Source organism: Thunnus albacares, chromosome 12, assembly GCF_914725855.1.
Source record: "Thunnus albacares chromosome 12, fThuAlb1.1, whole genome shotgun sequence".
Classification (NCBI taxonomy): domain Eukaryota; kingdom Metazoa; phylum Chordata; class Actinopteri; order Scombriformes; family Scombridae; genus Thunnus; species Thunnus albacares.
In genome coordinates this window covers 13,349,202-13,366,062 of record NC_058117.1, presented here as the reverse complement: position 1 = coordinate 13,366,062, position 16,861 = coordinate 13,349,202, and the positions used below count along the sequence as shown (strand labels likewise).

Sequence of the window (16,861 nt, the reverse complement as noted above, 5' to 3'; positions counted from 1 at the left end):
ATTCAAAGGTAGCCACTCCCCCCCGAATAACCGTCATCTGACCAATAGATTTGAATAGAATAAACGATGACGCATTGTCATGATTTAGCTACTATCTTGTTTGAAATTTTGACAGTATTTCACTATTGCCGCTGTGTATCGTTTAACGACGTGAGGGTGTAAAGACCGCAGAAGAATCAGCATTATTCCAATCAGTACGACATAAATAGAAAATGTATTGTTATGTACTGAAGTTGATTATCCCAATGTGTTCATTCTTGCCAATAAACTTCCTCCAATAACGGTGGTGACTCCACCGCTGTTACCCAGCAACTAGACCTCGCCTGCACGCTGCCAGCCCGGGTCCAGACGTGCAGCGCTGCCTTGTACAATATTAATGATGCCACAGAAACTAAACCTGTCCGAGAAGCCATATGTCAAGACAGAAAGAAAGAGAAATACTGTCGCTAGTAGCAAGATTATATCAAGAGTAAGAGCGTGGTTGTGGATGGGATCAACTTAAAACTACAGTCGCATTGCTGAAGGACCTGTTCATTACCAGAGTAAGTTACCAACACTACTACTAACTACTAACATCACAATATTAGACTGCAAAACGTAGGTCAGACTGACAGTACTGAAACTGAAAATGTATTGTCACATGTATGGTCAAAATCTGCTGTAAAGTTTATATCACTTTCTGTTAATGCCACAGAGCTTTCACACAATAACACACACACATTGTCACACACATTGTCCTCTCTCACCAGGCAGAAAGTAACTAAGTAAATTTACTCAAGTACCTTAAAATATTGAAATGCTTGTACTTTGAGTATTTCAATTTTCTACTTCTTTATACATCAACTCCACTACAATTCAGAAGAAAATATTGTACTTTTAACCCCACTACATTAATTTGCTATTCTGCTATAGTTACTAACTATTGTGCAGATTATAAATGATATATACAAAATATATCACCTCATAAAATATAATGCATTGTTATACATTAAACTACCCAACAGTATATTAAATAGTTAGAAGTCTACCTACAACTCTGGCTCGACAATCTACAGAATTAAAATGCTGCTTACGTTACTATGTAATTAATGCATAATAATAACCCTATGTTATATTTTCTTATAATACAGCACTGACAGGGGCCATTTGGCTGGCTAATAAGTACTTTTACTTTTGATATTTTGCTGACAACACTTCTGTACTTTTACTTGACTAAGATTTAAAATGCAAAATGTAATTGAATGTTTTTATATTGTGGTATTGCTACTAGAACAGCCACGATTAGTCGATTCACTGATCAGTTGCCAACTATTAGATTAATTGCCATCTTTTTAAGAAGAAAAATCCCCAAACACTCTGATTCCAACTTCTCAATATTTTCTGGTTTCTTTAGTCTTCTCTGACAGTTAACTAAATATCTTTGGGTTGTGGACTGTTAAAAACAAGACATTTGAGGACATCAAAACAGTGATCAACATTTTTCACTATTTTCTGACATTTTATGAACCAAACAATGAATCGAGTAATTGAGGAAATAATTGACATATAACTCTGTAACAAAAATAATAATCTTTAGTTGTTAAAGAACCTGATTGCTTTTTCTCCACTGTCTCTCACACACACAAGTTCTTCCATCCACACAAATGATTGTTCACACCAACACCTTCCACACTCAGATCACGCAAAGCTCTGCCCACACAATATATAGATTGTTAAATAATTGACGGCTTAGCACATTTTGATCCAATGTTGTCAGTTCACAAGATGCGTTGCTAAGTGATGAACAAGTGCTCCATCCTCCTTTCTTACCCCCTTGTCTTACCACAGAGGTTGTATAGAGCTTCCACTTAACATTTTCTGTTAGTGAGAAAGTGTTCATGGAGGGGGAACCAGAGGAATCAGACGAGGATATTCAGGGAGAGGACAAGCCCACTGTGCTGTGGGAAAAGTGCATCCAGCAGAGCATCTTTGTTGACCTCAGTGAGGATGAAAGTCTCCACCTCAGTGATCTGGAGGGTTCTTTAGCTTTGCATCTCTCACAAGCAGAGTCTGCTGCGTCAGAGGCCAGTATCCATCTCAGCGGTAAGTCCTGGAGTCACCGCCTTTTGTATCTGTTTATTGAGTGTTTTTACTGGGTGAATAATTCTGTGTAGCGTCATAACACATATGTAGCCAAGTTTGTATTTAATAACAAGCTACACGTTCCTCACAGATTCACAGCAGTTCATCATACATTTAAATTCAACCACTGAGGACTTTGTGGCACACTGTTAATATGATACAGCAGTAACGAGGGAAACCTTATGTATTTTTGTCTTGGAATTTTTCTTTTTTTTGATGTCATGTAATGTGAAAAAAACACATATGATACAAGAGTAACTTAAAAGGACAAACATGAATACAAAAGTTTAAATGATAGCCTACATGCAATAGCATATACTGGCAATGGGGCTGTCGTTGGTAATGATAAGCAGTCTTTAAAAGTTATGGCAAACACCGAGGCTTAAATGAGTATATGTGACCTTCTAATTAGGCTTTTATTTTGTACTGGTGTTCATTCATTTTCAGGGAGTGCAGAGCTGTCTGCTTTGGATGACACCTCCTCAGACTCCAGTATTGTCAGCAACCAGAGCGAGAGGGTGGTAGAGAGCAAGACCAAGAGCCGCAAGTTGCATGTGTCTGCACAAAGACCCAACACCATGCAGGATGCGGCACTAAACCAAAGGTATGAAGACCCGGGGCAAAGTACCAGTGATGAGGATCAGGAGGATCTACCTTATGATGGTGACCTTGGAAGCCCCTACTTCAACCAGACAGGAAGCTCTCAGGGCAACATGAGCTCCGATGGAAGAGAAACTGTTCATGCAAGTCCTGATGTGCCTGATCTGCATGAATTTACTACAGGAGACATGAAACATTTGGTTTCTGTTGAGCCTCATGCTGAAAAACCAGCAACTTTATGGCAAGAGGATGCCAACACCAAACAGGACGATGTCTTTGATGGCTCCAAGCTAAGTGAGGAAGTCCCATCATGTACTAGTCCTGCTGATGGCAACCAGCAGCCAGACATTAACCAGTTGTTACTGCAACACTTCACCCAGGAGGAGTTGCTGCGGGCAGGTAGGCTGATCGAGGCAGAGACCCTGCCCGAGGTGTCCCTGCTGGAGAGCGTGGACGACACCCTTTTTAGCTGGGCTCCAACACACAGTGCACTAATTACTAATAACCACAATGACAGCCGTGTGTGTAATTCTGAGATTAATCAGAGTTTCTACTGTGGCAGGACTGACGATAACAGCAATAATGCATCAAAAAATTCAAGTTTAGAGGAGGAAACAGAAATAGGAATTAATAGCGTCACCTCTGCTGCTACTGATAGCATTACATTAAGCTCAAAACATGGCAGCAGTGATAACAGTGCTTTAGATGTAGCGAATGAAGAAAAGTCTGAAGAGGATGGTCCAGTTCAGAAAGTCCCACTTGTGCGCACCAGATCCTTCAGCGAGATGAAGTATGGCCAAGGCCAAGTCCATTACCCGCTCCCTGACTTCTCCAAGGTTGCCCCCAAGGTAAAAATCCCTAAAGCCCCTAGTGGTCCAGCCAGACCTGTTCCCCAGGTCCCCAGCACCATGCACAGAGCCCAGTCCTCTCCAGGGATGTTAGAGGTGATCAGCAAAGTCCTGGAGGATTCAATCCAGCCATCAGAGAAGCCCTATGTCTTCAAAGACCCGGAGAAACAGACTGCTCCAGCACTGGTGCATCACCTACAGGTGGGAAGATTCAAGATTTACTCCTCATAGTGCACCTGTACTCATTGTTTTGCTTGATTTGTTTTGTTCTTCTTCTCTTTAGGTTGAATATGATAAATTACTCACAAAATATGCTGAGGCAGAGAATCTTATAGATCAACTGAGGCTGGGAACCAATGTAAGTAAAATCTGTTTTGATTGATCTAAACCATCCAGGTGTAAAGAGAAATGAAAATGGGGTAAAAGTTAAAAATGTATGAATCTCTTTTTTGCAGACTCAGCCCTCCTCAGAACTGACTGAGCTTTTTTTAGAGCATGATGATGATGATGATCAGGGAAACTTAGGTGAGGGAAGGCATCTTGGCTCTTTGGCTCCTCACATTCCCCCATCAGGTACGTCTCTGTGTCTGACATCTGATATTATGAAAGGTCAACGCGTTGCTTCACTGCCACTGCAGATTATCCAGTGAAATGCTACTGGTTTCCATAGAGACAAATGGGGTCAGATGACACTATTCTAGTTACACAAACATCTTCATCTTCACTTTGGAGCACTTTAATTAAGAGAAAAACAATGACTGTAAACCAGACAACGCAACCATATCAAAATATCAGTTGCTGTATATATTACTTTTGCACATTATAATGTAATCAGTTATGCGTCAAGTTTTTTTCTTCAAGAAGTACACCAATGAAGTGGATCAAGGTATCAGCTGACTGATCAGTTCTCCTTATCTGTTCTAATTTGAGAGTAGGAGATATTGTTATAGAAGTTTAGAATTAGACAGTTATTTTTAAATGTGAGAGCTTATAAGCTTACATTTGCTGTGTACCACTGCATTCTTGCTATATTTCAGAAATATGTGGTGAAAAAGTAGAAACAAACCACAAGAGCAACATTAAGGAGCTGAACACAGCTTCCTCCATCCAGCCTGATCCAGAGTGTCCCAGTGATGGCGAGCGAATGACTGCTGAGCTGAGAGACATCATCAGCCAGTTTATGCAGAAGGTTAGTTGTAAGATTAGCCAGATATTGCTTAACTACCGATAAAATAAAAATAAAAAACATGAAAATAGACATCTAAAATCATATACAAACGTTGTTCTATTCAGGTGGAAGAATTCAAACTGAGTGTAAGCAACATGTCAGTTAGCACAGCAGAACAGCAAATGGTAAGTATTTTTTTTCACGTCTTATATGTAGTTCTTTATGTAATGCACAAATATGGAAATATAGAAAATCTCAATTTTATATGTCTCCCACATGCATTATATAATATTTTGAGAGCAGTGTAGTTCCTCTTTTACTTCAACATGTGCGTGAATGTGAATCTTGTCCTTTGTCAGATGTTGAGGAGCATGATGGAGGCTCAGGACCAGTTGGAAAGAAAATACATCAGTAAGAAGGACGAGCACAGAGCTCTGGAGATGCAGAATTACATGGGCCTGTCCAGGAACACTGGTACCTTTGACCCAAACAGGTTAAAAAGACCCCACTATTGCACCCATGTGTCAGTCTCGTGTTCATGCATTCATTCATGTGTTCACCCATGTGTGTGCATGCAGGCTGGTGGAGGGAGACATATTCAGGATAGGGATGCACCTTGAGGACATAAAGGAGATGATAGACAAACATATGTGCCAGCAGATCTCCCCACCGCACTCATCCTCCACTCCTACGCCCATGACAGAGTTGCTGTATGTGAAGCCCAGTCCTCTCTGCATGCACACAGTCTCACCTCCATTATCACTGCATGAGGTAACCGACTCACAAACACATCCATTAACTCACCAATGCTGACTCACTTTCATTTTCACTAAAGATGGCTTGTCCACCACTTTGGTCCAGACTGAAATATCTCAGCAATTATTGCATGTATTGCAATTAAATTATGTTAAGACACTTAAATCAATCCCCTGACTTTTCCTCCAGTGCCAGTGTGAGAAATATCTGGACAAATATATGATGTGATAAATATATTATCCCCTGACTTTTCATCTAGTACGTCTGTATATATTGTAAAACCCTATAGGGCAAATTTGTGATTTGTGATTTTGGGCTGTATAAATAAAATTGACTTGACTTGACTAACCCTTTCTAAGTGTCAAGGTTCAAGGTTCATTTTAATTGTCATTATACAATGCAGGATTGTACTATGAAATTCAGTTGTAGTCCCATCTACACATATAGACAATGTATTTATGTATAAAAATATATATTTTTTAATTAAAATAGAATAAAACAATCAATATGGCAATAAAAGATTAAAGATATAGATTAAAGTATATAAAAGTAGAGCTATAGAAGAAGTAAAAAAGGAAAAACTATATTATATACAGTCACGTATATACATACAAATAGTATATGATATATTGATACCCACATGTTTTTACAATATGTGCAAAATTAATAATGATCAACTTAACCTTATGTACTTAACCTTATCATGGATGTTGTAAGTCACTGTACAGATATTATAGGATCATTGTACAGAGCCCAAAAAGTCAGTGAGATAGTACTCAAAATTATTTTTTTAAGTTAGCCTATAAAGTATAGCCCATCTCCTACTGCCTTCATTAAATATATTAGGCATAATTGATAACAAAATTTAAGTCCAGAATTGCTTTTTTAAGTACATGTAACTAGAATTGATTCAATAAACCACTTAATGAAATGAGATACTAATACAGCGTAGTGGACACATTTCCTTATTTTAAGATGGACCGAGTGTTTCTCATTAGGTTTCTGTTAGGCGACGTAGGTAAATACTTGTTCTTCTGGAGGCTGATGGATCTCAGTGGTGAACTTAAATTTTATAGATAGCGAGCTGTTTAACTGCAATGACATTTGTGATATCAATAGCTGGCTGATACAGACACAAGACTAGCCATGATAGCTGCATAAGAATAAGAAATACTTTATTAATCCCAAGGGACAACAGCACCGTCCTACAAATCAGACACAACAATAGAATAAAATTAAATTAAATAGAAAAGGTTGTTATTATACATTGTGCAATGATTATAAACATAGTATATAATGAAATATGATAAAAAGATAAAAAAAGAGTAGAATTATTATTACTATACAGTGTGCAATGTGAAATAGAAACTTTGTCATTATTATACCTTGTGCAGAGTGATAATAATTATATAGTGCAGTTCTTAACTAGCAAATACCACCATGACACTAGAGGAGGCCATAGTCTTGTTTTAATAAAAAGCATCTAAAGCTTCAGGGTTCATCGGTGCTCAGTTGCACTTCACATCCCTCGCTGTCGTGGCCGGGGACCTTTTTCACTTTCCTTGGACCATGAGCACACCTTGTATCTCTCGATTTTTTGGCAAAGTGCCTCCCCAATCTTGATGGCCTCCAGTTTGTCCGTTTCTGCCTGGGCCCTCAACTCCATCTCTTTTTCTAGCATTTGAACGAGCCACAGTATGTCATGGCAGAGGCCTTTCTGCTTCTTTTCTTCCATGTTCAGCCTGGTGGAAAGAGTCTGCCTTTGAGTGAACTGGTCCTCTGAGACACTTTTAAGCTCTGTCAGTTCTTGGCAAAGAGCTTCCAGGGCCTCAAAATCCCTGAGGCTGTTGGTCTCAGTCTGGTCTCTCAAGTCCCTTTCTCTCTGCAGTAGCTCCTCCATTTCCTGTTGGAGACGATCTCTTTCTTTCCTCTCTGCCATGCACTGGTCGGCCATATTCTCAATTCTCTTTTCCAGTGTGTTGAGCTTCTGCAAGGCAATGTCAGAGAACTTCTTTGAGGATTTGAGAACACTTTGCATATCCTCTAGTTCTTTGCAAAGTGCCTCTGCGATCTTGACCGCCTCATGCTTGTCAGCCTCTGCCTGAGCCTTCAATTCCTTTTCCTTCTGAAGGAGTTGGTTCAGGTCTGCAATTTCTTGGTGGAGGCCTTCCACCTTTATTTTGAGCTCATTATGAAGTGCCTGGGTTGTAACTGAGGCCTCATTGGACACATTTTGCAGCTCATCCAGTTTTTGGACAAGTTCATCTGCTATCTCAACAGCCTCACTTGCTTTGGCCTCTGCCTTGGCCCTCAAGTCCCTCTCCATCTGGAGCTGCTGGTTGAGCTCCAGGATTTGTTGAGAGAGAACCTCCTGCTGCTTCTTCTCCATTTCAAGCTCAGTGGCAAGCTTAAGGCATTCAACTGAATGCTTGTCCTCCAGGTTTTGACCAGGTGCCTCCATTTTACAGGTGGAGACCCTCTTAACACTGGTCACATTGTCTGCATCCATAGAGTTCACTCTCAGAAGCTTTTTCTTCAGTTGGTCAAGTTCTTGACTCAGGGCTCTTTTCTCCTTCCTCTCGTCTCTCAGCTTGTTTGAGTAGTGCAGTCTTATCTCTGCATTCTTCAGCTGGAGGTTGTTGTGGTCTCTGGAAAGGACCTTCAGCTCATTCTCATACAATTCAAAGAGGGCGGTGGTGTGTTTGTGGCTCCTCAAGTTCTCCATCTTCTGATATCTTTAGTTTTGTCACTGAAACGGCTTGTCTCTACTAAAAGGCTAACAAGAGCTTTGTATTACACACTGTAATAAATGGTTGGCCTGTGGTTTCCCTTTGTTGAAGAGCTGATATGATGAATTCTAGAACATTACACAATGTTACACTATGAGGTAACGATGATATAAGAATTCTGTTATAGTAATGACTCAAGATGGCCATTTTATTTTCACTTTATTACATTGCTTTTTTAATACTCTATGCTGATTGGTCAATTATGGCATTCTATGATCTGTTATTTCTGAATACCAGACTGCTGCTATGAATAACAGATCGTTGCTATGGATGCAATTCTGATCTGGTTAGTGCCTCACCTAGTTGCCTATCACTACATACTAAGAGATAGAGATCAATGAGGACAGAAACATCAACAACAGTATTCCCAAAGAAGTCCCATTCACCTTGTCTCACTTCACCATCAATAGAAATGTTGTATTAGCTCTCCAGCTAACGAAACAGCTAGCTGCCTCCATGACACCCCTCAGTGACAAGTTGCCCACTCCAAAGCACACACAATTAAAACAACATTATTTCACCAACAAAGGAGCTGAAAACAAGCTCCAGAGTGATAGCAGAACATAGCTTACCCTTTTGTTTTTTTCTGTTGGTAGTCCAAAGCTTGTGATAAGCACACATTTCACAACAAAACCGCAGCACATTGCTCCCCAGCCACAGCACATTGCTTCCCAACCACAGCTCACTGAGCCTACCAGTGTTTTAATACGGTTGGTAAAAAATGTGGGTGGTTTACGGCTCGGGTCAGGTTCGGGTGGTTGATTAACACATATTTGTGCCAGCTGGGCCATGCAGATTGACTCTTACTGGCCAGCAGCAACAGCAGAACAGGAGCCTCTGTGTGTGAGTGTTTGTGTGTGAGCACACGTACATACAGCGGGGGTGGTGTCATGAGAAATCTTCAGATGGGCCAATAAATCTTCAGGTTATTCACAACTTGGCATTGAACTGGAAATTTATGAGAGAGAGACTCAAAAAAATACACTTGAAGCTGGTAAAGTTCAATGTGAATAGGTTTACTGTGCATGAAAAACAATACAAAGCAAACTGAGGCCTTGATCCTGGGACAAAAAAACCTCCTGCAAAAATATAAAACATGATATTATTTACTTTTCACAACTCCTCCTATTGTGGAACTTATTTTCTAGACTCCACCTCATATTTTTATCATATTCAAAACTATTCTGTTATTATTGCTGAGTTCATTAGTGTCCTTGATGCTTTGGTAATAATCCAAGTATGATTTATCTTAGAAATAACACTGTCTCAGCATCTTCCGCATTTTTCAAAATAAAAACGGGCCTAGCAGCCTTTCATCTTCTTACACAGAGAACCAAAATGTTACACCACTGATTAGCCTTCTTTCTAACTTCCCTGGGAACTGTCTCCTATTGACATAAATGTTGTCTTTGCACACTCACTATTCGTTTGATCATGGGAAGGCAGTTTCCACCACAGGGGTGAGAGATGCTTTGCTGAAACACGGTGCAAAACAAAACAAGAGAATGAGAGAACAAGAGATCTTTTATGTAACTATGAGAAGTGTAAGCAGGAAAAAGACATCACTTGAAATAGTCTCATGTCGCAAGCACATGCTGCGAGCATGCCAGCACGAGCACCAGAATGTTGACTGTAGCTCATTTAACAGCCACAGATGTAACTAATGAGAAGGAATTTCTGATTCCTACATAGAGAACCTTAAACATCAATTATAATGTTAAATAGGCTCATCTTAAGAAGGCTACAGAGTTTACGTTGCTATTGATGCAGTTCCAACAGTAGAATTTAATGGACTGTTTTTTTAGCTGAAGCAGTAAGAACATTTTTAAATCAATAAAATAATTTTTGAGTTAATATTTTGTGTTGGCCAGTATGAACAGGAGGAATGATTACAGCAAGAAAAATCTATTTCAATGTTCATTTCGTTACCTGAATGTTGAAAAATTGTGAACCCGTCCTTTAATGTGGTGGTTAAAATATTAGGAATAATTTTCAATATAATGCACACCCACTATGACCTCAATAATAAACATAAAGTAGAATTATCACCTTAATGACAATGTCAGCAAAAACTGAAAATGTATAAGCTTTGTAAAAGTAGAATTTATGGCAGAGCTGTTGTACTGGATTGCATTAGATTCCACAGGTGTTCCTAATAAAGTGCTCTTTGAGTGTATCTTGACAATTATTAGATGGAATGCCATGACATTTTGTACAGATGTCCATGATCCCCAGCGCATGAAGAACCCTAATCACTTTGGTGATCCCCTGACTTTTCATCTAGTGCCACCAACAGATTGACATTTTCGTGGTATTCTCACCCTGCACCATCATTCAGTTTTTGTGAAACTGAGTGTGCAGGGTGTGAGAAGTTGTCTCCTGGAGATAATGCTATGTGTGTAAGATTACACTAACCACAAATTATTGGACTGGGTCTGTCTCATGTTTCAGGGGCCAAGTGCAGGTTTTTCCACTGTGAGTTATAAGATGGAAACACGGACTGAGGAAGAGAAAGACGAGGAAGTGGAGGAGGCCAGTGAGATCCATGGAGAGGGTAGATTAGAGCAAAGCAGTGAGCTCAAAACCACCGACTCTCTACTGAAAAATACGGGACATGACAGCTACTGTTCACGGTACTTATTAAACTCCAGAAAAAATTCCAATAATACTATAATAATAATACTCCAATAATATTTATTTTTTATTGTATGATGCAACATTTGGTGGTAAATGCTCTGCTTTAATTATAATAATCTCTACTTTGTCCTTGAATAATAAATACAGCTTGTAAGTTTTGAATATACAAGCTGATCAGCTGTGTGAAACACTTATGTTCTTCCTGTGAATAATGTAGTAAATAGGTACCCGTGTTGATTCAATGCAGAAATTCAATGCAGGAGTTATGTTGGCTGTGATACATAAATGAAATACACCACTTTTGTACTGTCACTATTGTGTCTAGCTTTTGATGTTTTGAGTGGTGCTTTCATGTGTGTTTGTGCTCAACTAATAGGCACGTTCTCGGCCTTCCTGTGGGCAGATAGTGTTTCAGGTACAATGTTGGTGTTCGGTTCCACCATGCAGAGGGAACAGAGTGCTGGAGTCTGTATGTGCAGGATTTCATCTCTGTCTTTTTTCAGGAGTACACTGGGCTCATTTGAGGGACTGAACATCCCGACAGCTGATGATGAGGAGAACAACGAAGAAGAGAAGAGCTCTGTCTTGTCAGAGGGGATCGTTCATAGTAACATCTTAGCGTACCTGAGTGGAACCAGCTCATCCTCAAGACAGAGGCAGTGGACACCTGAAAGGTCTGTGTTGTTATATTGAAGTGTACATGAGAATATAACTAACTGTGGCTGCTCTATAACGGTTTGCTCTTAAATAATATATGGCTCATACAACTAATCCATCTTGTAGTCCTATCGTGCTGTAAGTGAGCTACTTTTGAATATGTGTTGTCAATATAGTTGATAGGAAACATCTGAAAAGCAGAGTGAGTGTCATCCCACAGTGTTGTTCATGTCTGAAAGATGCCTCAGCTGTAACATTTGTCATTAACTAAATATCTTGATGGTTGTTGTTGCTGCAGCAGCACCCAGGATAGTGTCCTGAACCCAGAGGGTGAATGTGATCTGGTTGATTGTGTAAGTCTGGCTGTGGAGGTCTCCTCTTCCTCTGATGCACCCAGAGACCGAGACACCAACAGCCTCTCAGAGCCGCCTCTCAACACCTCATCTGTATCGCAGGTCAGTCGCAACTAAAAAGCTGTTTTGTATGTTCGCATGTCATTGCAGGGTCTCCCCAAAAATTGTGAATATTGATTTTAGTTGTGTCAACTTCTTGTTTTGTTGAATCCTTAAGTTGTTTGCATCAATAAAGTGTGTTACAGTAGTGTTTAAGATGCCTGGGTTACTTCATTTTAACTGATTTGTTTTTTATCTTGGGTGCAGAGGATTGTGAGCCCAGAGACAGACAGTGGATTTGGGAGCTCTTACTTGAGTCAATCAGCCTCTGGTGCATTTCAGCCAAATCTGCTCACAGAAAGGTACAACACCGTATAAACAGCAACAATACATAGAATTATCAGTCTACACATACCAGTATTTTGGCAGATGAGTTTCATAGTAGCAGCACTGTCTGGATCCAGCTGATATTGTGCCATATTGGATCACATTACATGGATAATATATACAGTACTCTTCTCACTCTGGTTTCCCATCTACAGTGTGCAGTCCCAGCGTGATGGTTTAAGTAGCTCAGACAGTGAAGCCTCCTGCTCCAACCTGCAGACAGCTATCCATCCAGTCAGCCAGTGGTGGGCTGGAACTCGCCCGTCCGTCCAAACACAGTCCTGTGGTGCAGCAGCTGCAGTGGAGCTGTGGGTGGAGAGTACCACCAAGGAGCCTTCAGTCAGGCTGCAGGGTGAGTAAGCCCTTCTTCGTAAAGTTTTCTTTTTTAGCTCGTCAATACTGAAATGATTAAAGTCATGTTTCTTCACCACCGATGGACCAGGATCCAGCCTGCCTGCCCAGCTCCATCACCACGTCTCTGAGCCCACACTCAGTACCACCATGGATACAGCACAGAGAGACAGCCATCTGTACTCCTGCTCTTGTAATAGGTCAGTAAATGTTATGTGACCACTGAGATGCTGAAAACTATCATTTCAAGAACTTGTTTTTTCAATGTAAAAATGTATTAAATCATCAGTAACACTTTATTTTACAAGTCCTTTAATTTTCTATTAATTTCATGGAAATTTTCTGAGTAATTTGCAGGTATATAACAGTTAAGTTTTAGGACATATTAGAAGAAGGTTATGCAATTTGGTGCAAATTTTAAGAAAAAGTGTTAAGTTGGTTTAGTTGGTCATTACATTTGGGTTCATACATAGTTGGTACTTTGTAAAAATTCTCAACTCTTTAAGTGACAGAAAATACTTAGTTTTCAGTGTGTGGTTTGGTGTGACAAACTGTATATTAGTATAGGTTGTTTCTCAAAAACTCTACAATGAGCACATTTCCTGTATACTACCAAATTACATAACCATTTCAAAGAAATGTCTTAAGAACAGTTACACGGCAACTACCTTAGGACATTCCTGAAAAAACCTAATATGCTAATATAGCATTTGACATGCAAAAGTACACAATGAAAACTAAGTATTTTCTGTCAGTTAATGAACTGTCAAGAGTCTAATTTATCAAGATTTTTTGCAAATTCACAACTATCTATGAACACAATATGATGAGTACAACAAAACCAACTTAACACTTTTTTCTGTTTTTTCTTGTAATTTGTACCAAAATGCACCACCCTCTCTGTAAAATGTCCTAAAGAATAAACTGTTAAAATCCTGCAAATTAGTATAAAATTAAACTACCTGTAAAAAAAAAAAAGCATTACCAAATCATCTCCTTTTATTCCTGCCTGCCTGCTCACACAGTGAAGATCTCAATATCTGTGTGTGTGCTCATGTGTGTGTCTAGTGAGGCTATCCTGGCCTTGCAGTCAGAGGTATCCCAGCTGAAGAAGGACCTGGAGGAAGGCCTGGTCCAGCTGCCTCACTTAGCACAGAAGATGGACTACCTCACCTCCAAATGCAGACAGGATCGTCAGGAGCGCAGGTCCAAAACCAGACCCAGGATCCACCACAGACCAGCCTGTAACAGGTGGGGAGCTGATCCGGCTGGATGGCATCAGTGTAGGAATAAAAGGATAATGGACATTGTTGGGGGTGTATTTATTTAATTAATTAATTTATTATTGGATAGCAAGCAGACACACAGGTAGACCCTGCAACCAATAACATTTTAAAGGAAAGACTGCATGTTTGTAAGCATATTAGATATGAGCACTTAAATCTAAAAATCCAGGATTCAAAGTCCTATTATATTTCTACCATTCAGTGATCATAATGACCATCTTTGTTATAACTTCTAGTGTGTGGAAAGCAACAAACAGCAGACAGAATGTGAGCAATCTCAGTTCCAGTCAGGTGAGGATAGAGGACTGGATTTCTTCAGATATGGACCCCAGCAAGAGCAAAGGTATTCCACCACCACCACAATACTTTAACAATATACGTGTGCAGATATTTCCCCTATCGTCTACAATGATTTTGATCGTTGCTCTCCAGGTACAGACAGTGATGACATGGCTGGCTCTGAGATCTCGCCACAATTCCACAATTCGCCTGTGGGGAGCCGGAGAGGCAGCAGCAGTGTTGTGCACTCTGGACCAGAGCTTCAATATAAACTTCAGGGGACACTGCAAGCCAGTAGAGGTCAGAGTCACAGCTATTTTTCACAGTACATTCTTCTTAATGGATATCATTTGCATTGGGTTAAGTGGGTCAAACAAGGCAACATGTGAGTTGTACTCCTTTAGGGTCCGAGGGAAACTGCTCAGTGAAGACCTCTGGTCTGATGAGCTCTAGTTTGAAGGGGGAGAGAGACAACAATGCCAAGCAGAGAGCACGGAGTAAGTGACTCATTTGATGTTAACAATGTTAACAGTTTGGTCAGAACTTTATTTATGTAAGTTGCTTTTACTCATATGCTGTCGTAAGAGCAACAACACAAAAAGCAGGAAATCAGCCAGAAATATTAAGTGTCCAAGCAGGATTTTCAGCGTGCTGCATAACACAAACCATCGTCATTGGTATCACTATAACATTATGACAAATAATCACTCGTAAGGGGGTCCTAATTATTTTTCTTTACAGTTTTGTAACTGAAAAACAAACCAGGGCTGTAAATATGTGCTGCATTGTGTATTATTCGTGTACATACTGTAGTGCTTATGTTTCCGTGGCCAGCAGTCGTCATGGAGAATTTTTACTCCAAGGAGAGATGGTCTCTTCTCTCATCTCCATCTCTTCAGAGGCCTCTCCTCCAGGTCGGCTACGGCTCCTCCAGCAGCCTGCCTGCCAGGTAAACATGTGTCTTACCTGTAACACAAGCAGTTTTCTTGATAAAGTTGTTTAGTTGTGTGCTTCCATTCAAATTAAACCATTCTTCCTTGCCATCTGTCCTCAAATCCAGCTATAAAGTGAGGGAGCCACCGCTGCAGTCTGTGTCCCATTACCGGAAGCGTTCCACACAGTCGGACACAGCACTCCTGCCCAGCAATGTGTACTTCCAGCAGACACAGCCCCCAGTATCAGTGCTGTCAAAGACTGGCAGCAGGGCAGGCAGACGCAGAGGGAACAAGGTGAAATGAGTCCTCCTTTAATGTGCATCACTGCTGGGTATTCTGACATTTCAGAGATTTTCCCTACAAGAACATCTGCTGTTCATTGCACCAAAGAGTTTATGTTTGCTACCGTTTTCTAGGAGGAAGAAATGAACAGGACTCTAGACAAGGCTATTGAGGTGGCCCGCAGCATGAAGAGGACCACCGACCGCATGGCCAAGAGCCTGTCAGCTGACCTGGCCAAACTGCACAACATTCAGCCACTAGGGGGCAGAAAACACCACATCTTATAATACCCAGACATCAGTCAACCCTGTAAACGACCTTCTAGTATCTGCGATACATGATGCAGAATATCTAAGTATTTGTTGGATGATGAGGGAATATTTTTTATTTATGATGTATTTGTTATTTAAGGACATCACTCTATAATAAGTTATTTCTCCTGTATATATGCACTGCTGTATATTTACAATAGATAGAAACAATAGATAGAAAAGCCTGAAATCACACTGTAAAAATAAAATTTTGATATGTTTATTTATATTTATGTTGTTTATATTCAGTGTCATTTTTGTATTGAGTACATTTAATTTGATTTGTGTAGGCAACTTCCATCCAGCATATAAATCTTGTACTTTAAATCATAATCATCAAATCTGAGTTTAGACCATTGCAACACTTTCTGCTTTCTCTGCCTCTACTAATAAAATTACTAAAACATTAAATAATTGAAAGTGTGTTTAAAATTTCATCATAACAAATACTTTATATCCTCTATAGTGGGCAAACAGCTTTCTTCTGTGTGTATTACTGTAAATGGAAACTCAGACGGAGGCACAATTGGATCCAGTTATGACCTTTAGTTTGGGGTCTACTTCAGTCACACGGCTAAGTGTCACTCAGCAGATGAAGCAATAAACAAACTTTTTTGTTTTGTTTTATATTTTATCTGACCACACTGCTTCCTAGCTGCTTGCTAGCCAATATGTTCAAGTAGCCACAGGCCAAGGAGATAAAGTGAAATCAAATTAAAAGTAGGTCAGATTGGTAATATAACATTTCAGGAAAATCCCTCTCTGTCTTTAGTTCGAATGAGTATCAACTTTTGTCCTTTTAGCTGATATGCTCATCTGATGCCTCTAAATTCTATCCTGCTGGCCTGTGGGTGCTAGCAGCACAGTGTCTTCTTACTGAAGTTTCTGTCAGGGCGCTTTGTGGCCCCGTTCCTGTCGAGGCCCCATCAATGCCTGCTGGTGTTGGGCTGTGTTCAGTTTTTGTTGTGGGGTGTCGAGTTTCCCTGTTGTTCTAGGGGGGTATCAGGGAAGGAGATGTGTCCAAACAACATTCCTGAACTGTCCCCTCCAATTATTGAAAGA

General features: G+C 40.1%; 1 protein-coding gene and 1 long non-coding RNA gene across 5 annotated transcripts; one reads left to right on the top strand and one right to left on the bottom strand.

The window, feature by feature from the left end:
* The first annotated feature begins 38 nt into the window (after nucleotides 1–38).
* On the top strand, nucleotides 39–16,213 carry LOC122993705 (protein AKNAD1-like). 4 transcript variants are annotated; one of them, XM_044368086.1, is made up of 22 exons: nucleotides 39–542; nucleotides 1,865–2,082; nucleotides 2,569–3,770; nucleotides 3,853–3,927; nucleotides 4,025–4,142; nucleotides 4,607–4,758; nucleotides 4,863–4,922; nucleotides 5,097–5,230; nucleotides 5,316–5,508; nucleotides 10,734–10,915; nucleotides 11,423–11,593; nucleotides 11,875–12,031; nucleotides 12,236–12,330; nucleotides 12,511–12,707; nucleotides 12,798–12,906; nucleotides 13,775–13,957; nucleotides 14,229–14,335; nucleotides 14,425–14,571; nucleotides 14,676–14,768; nucleotides 15,106–15,220; nucleotides 15,332–15,500; nucleotides 15,623–16,213. In XM_044368086.1, the coding sequence occupies exons 2-22, from the start codon at nucleotides 1,878–1,880 to the stop codon at nucleotides 15,773–15,775; spliced, it is 4,017 nt and encodes a 1,338-aa protein (XP_044224021.1). In that variant the 5' UTR covers nucleotides 39–542; nucleotides 1,865–1,877; the 3' UTR covers nucleotides 15,776–16,213. The 4 variants fall into 4 exon arrangements, with proteins under 4 accessions (XP_044224021.1, XP_044224023.1, XP_044224022.1 ...); XM_044368088.1 differs by having other exon boundaries at nucleotides 1,828–2,082; nucleotides 11,878–12,031; XM_044368087.1 differs by having other exon boundaries at nucleotides 1,828–2,082; nucleotides 15,109–15,220.
* On the bottom strand, nucleotides 14,578–15,458 carry LOC122993709. The gene is made up of 3 exons (XR_006406427.1): nucleotides 15,375–15,458; nucleotides 15,080–15,237; nucleotides 14,578–14,720 (listed from the first exon to the last, which is right to left on the bottom strand). It is a non-coding gene; the product is annotated as an uncharacterized LOC122993709 (long non-coding RNA).
* Nucleotides 16,214–16,861: the final 648 nt, after the last annotated feature.

Coding starts and splice junctions, on each gene's coding strand:
- LOC122993705 (XM_044368086.1), top strand. CDS start 1,878: ATGGAGGGGGAACCAGAGGAATCAGACGAGGATATTCAGGGAGAGGAC. Junction 2,083..2,568: donor GGCCAGTATCCATCTCAGCG/GTAAGTCCTGGA, acceptor ATTCATTTTCAG/GGAGTGCAGAGCTGTCTGCT. Junction 15,501..15,622: donor GCAGACGCAGAGGGAACAAG/GTGAAATGAGTC, acceptor ACCGTTTTCTAG/GAGGAAGAAATGAACAGGAC.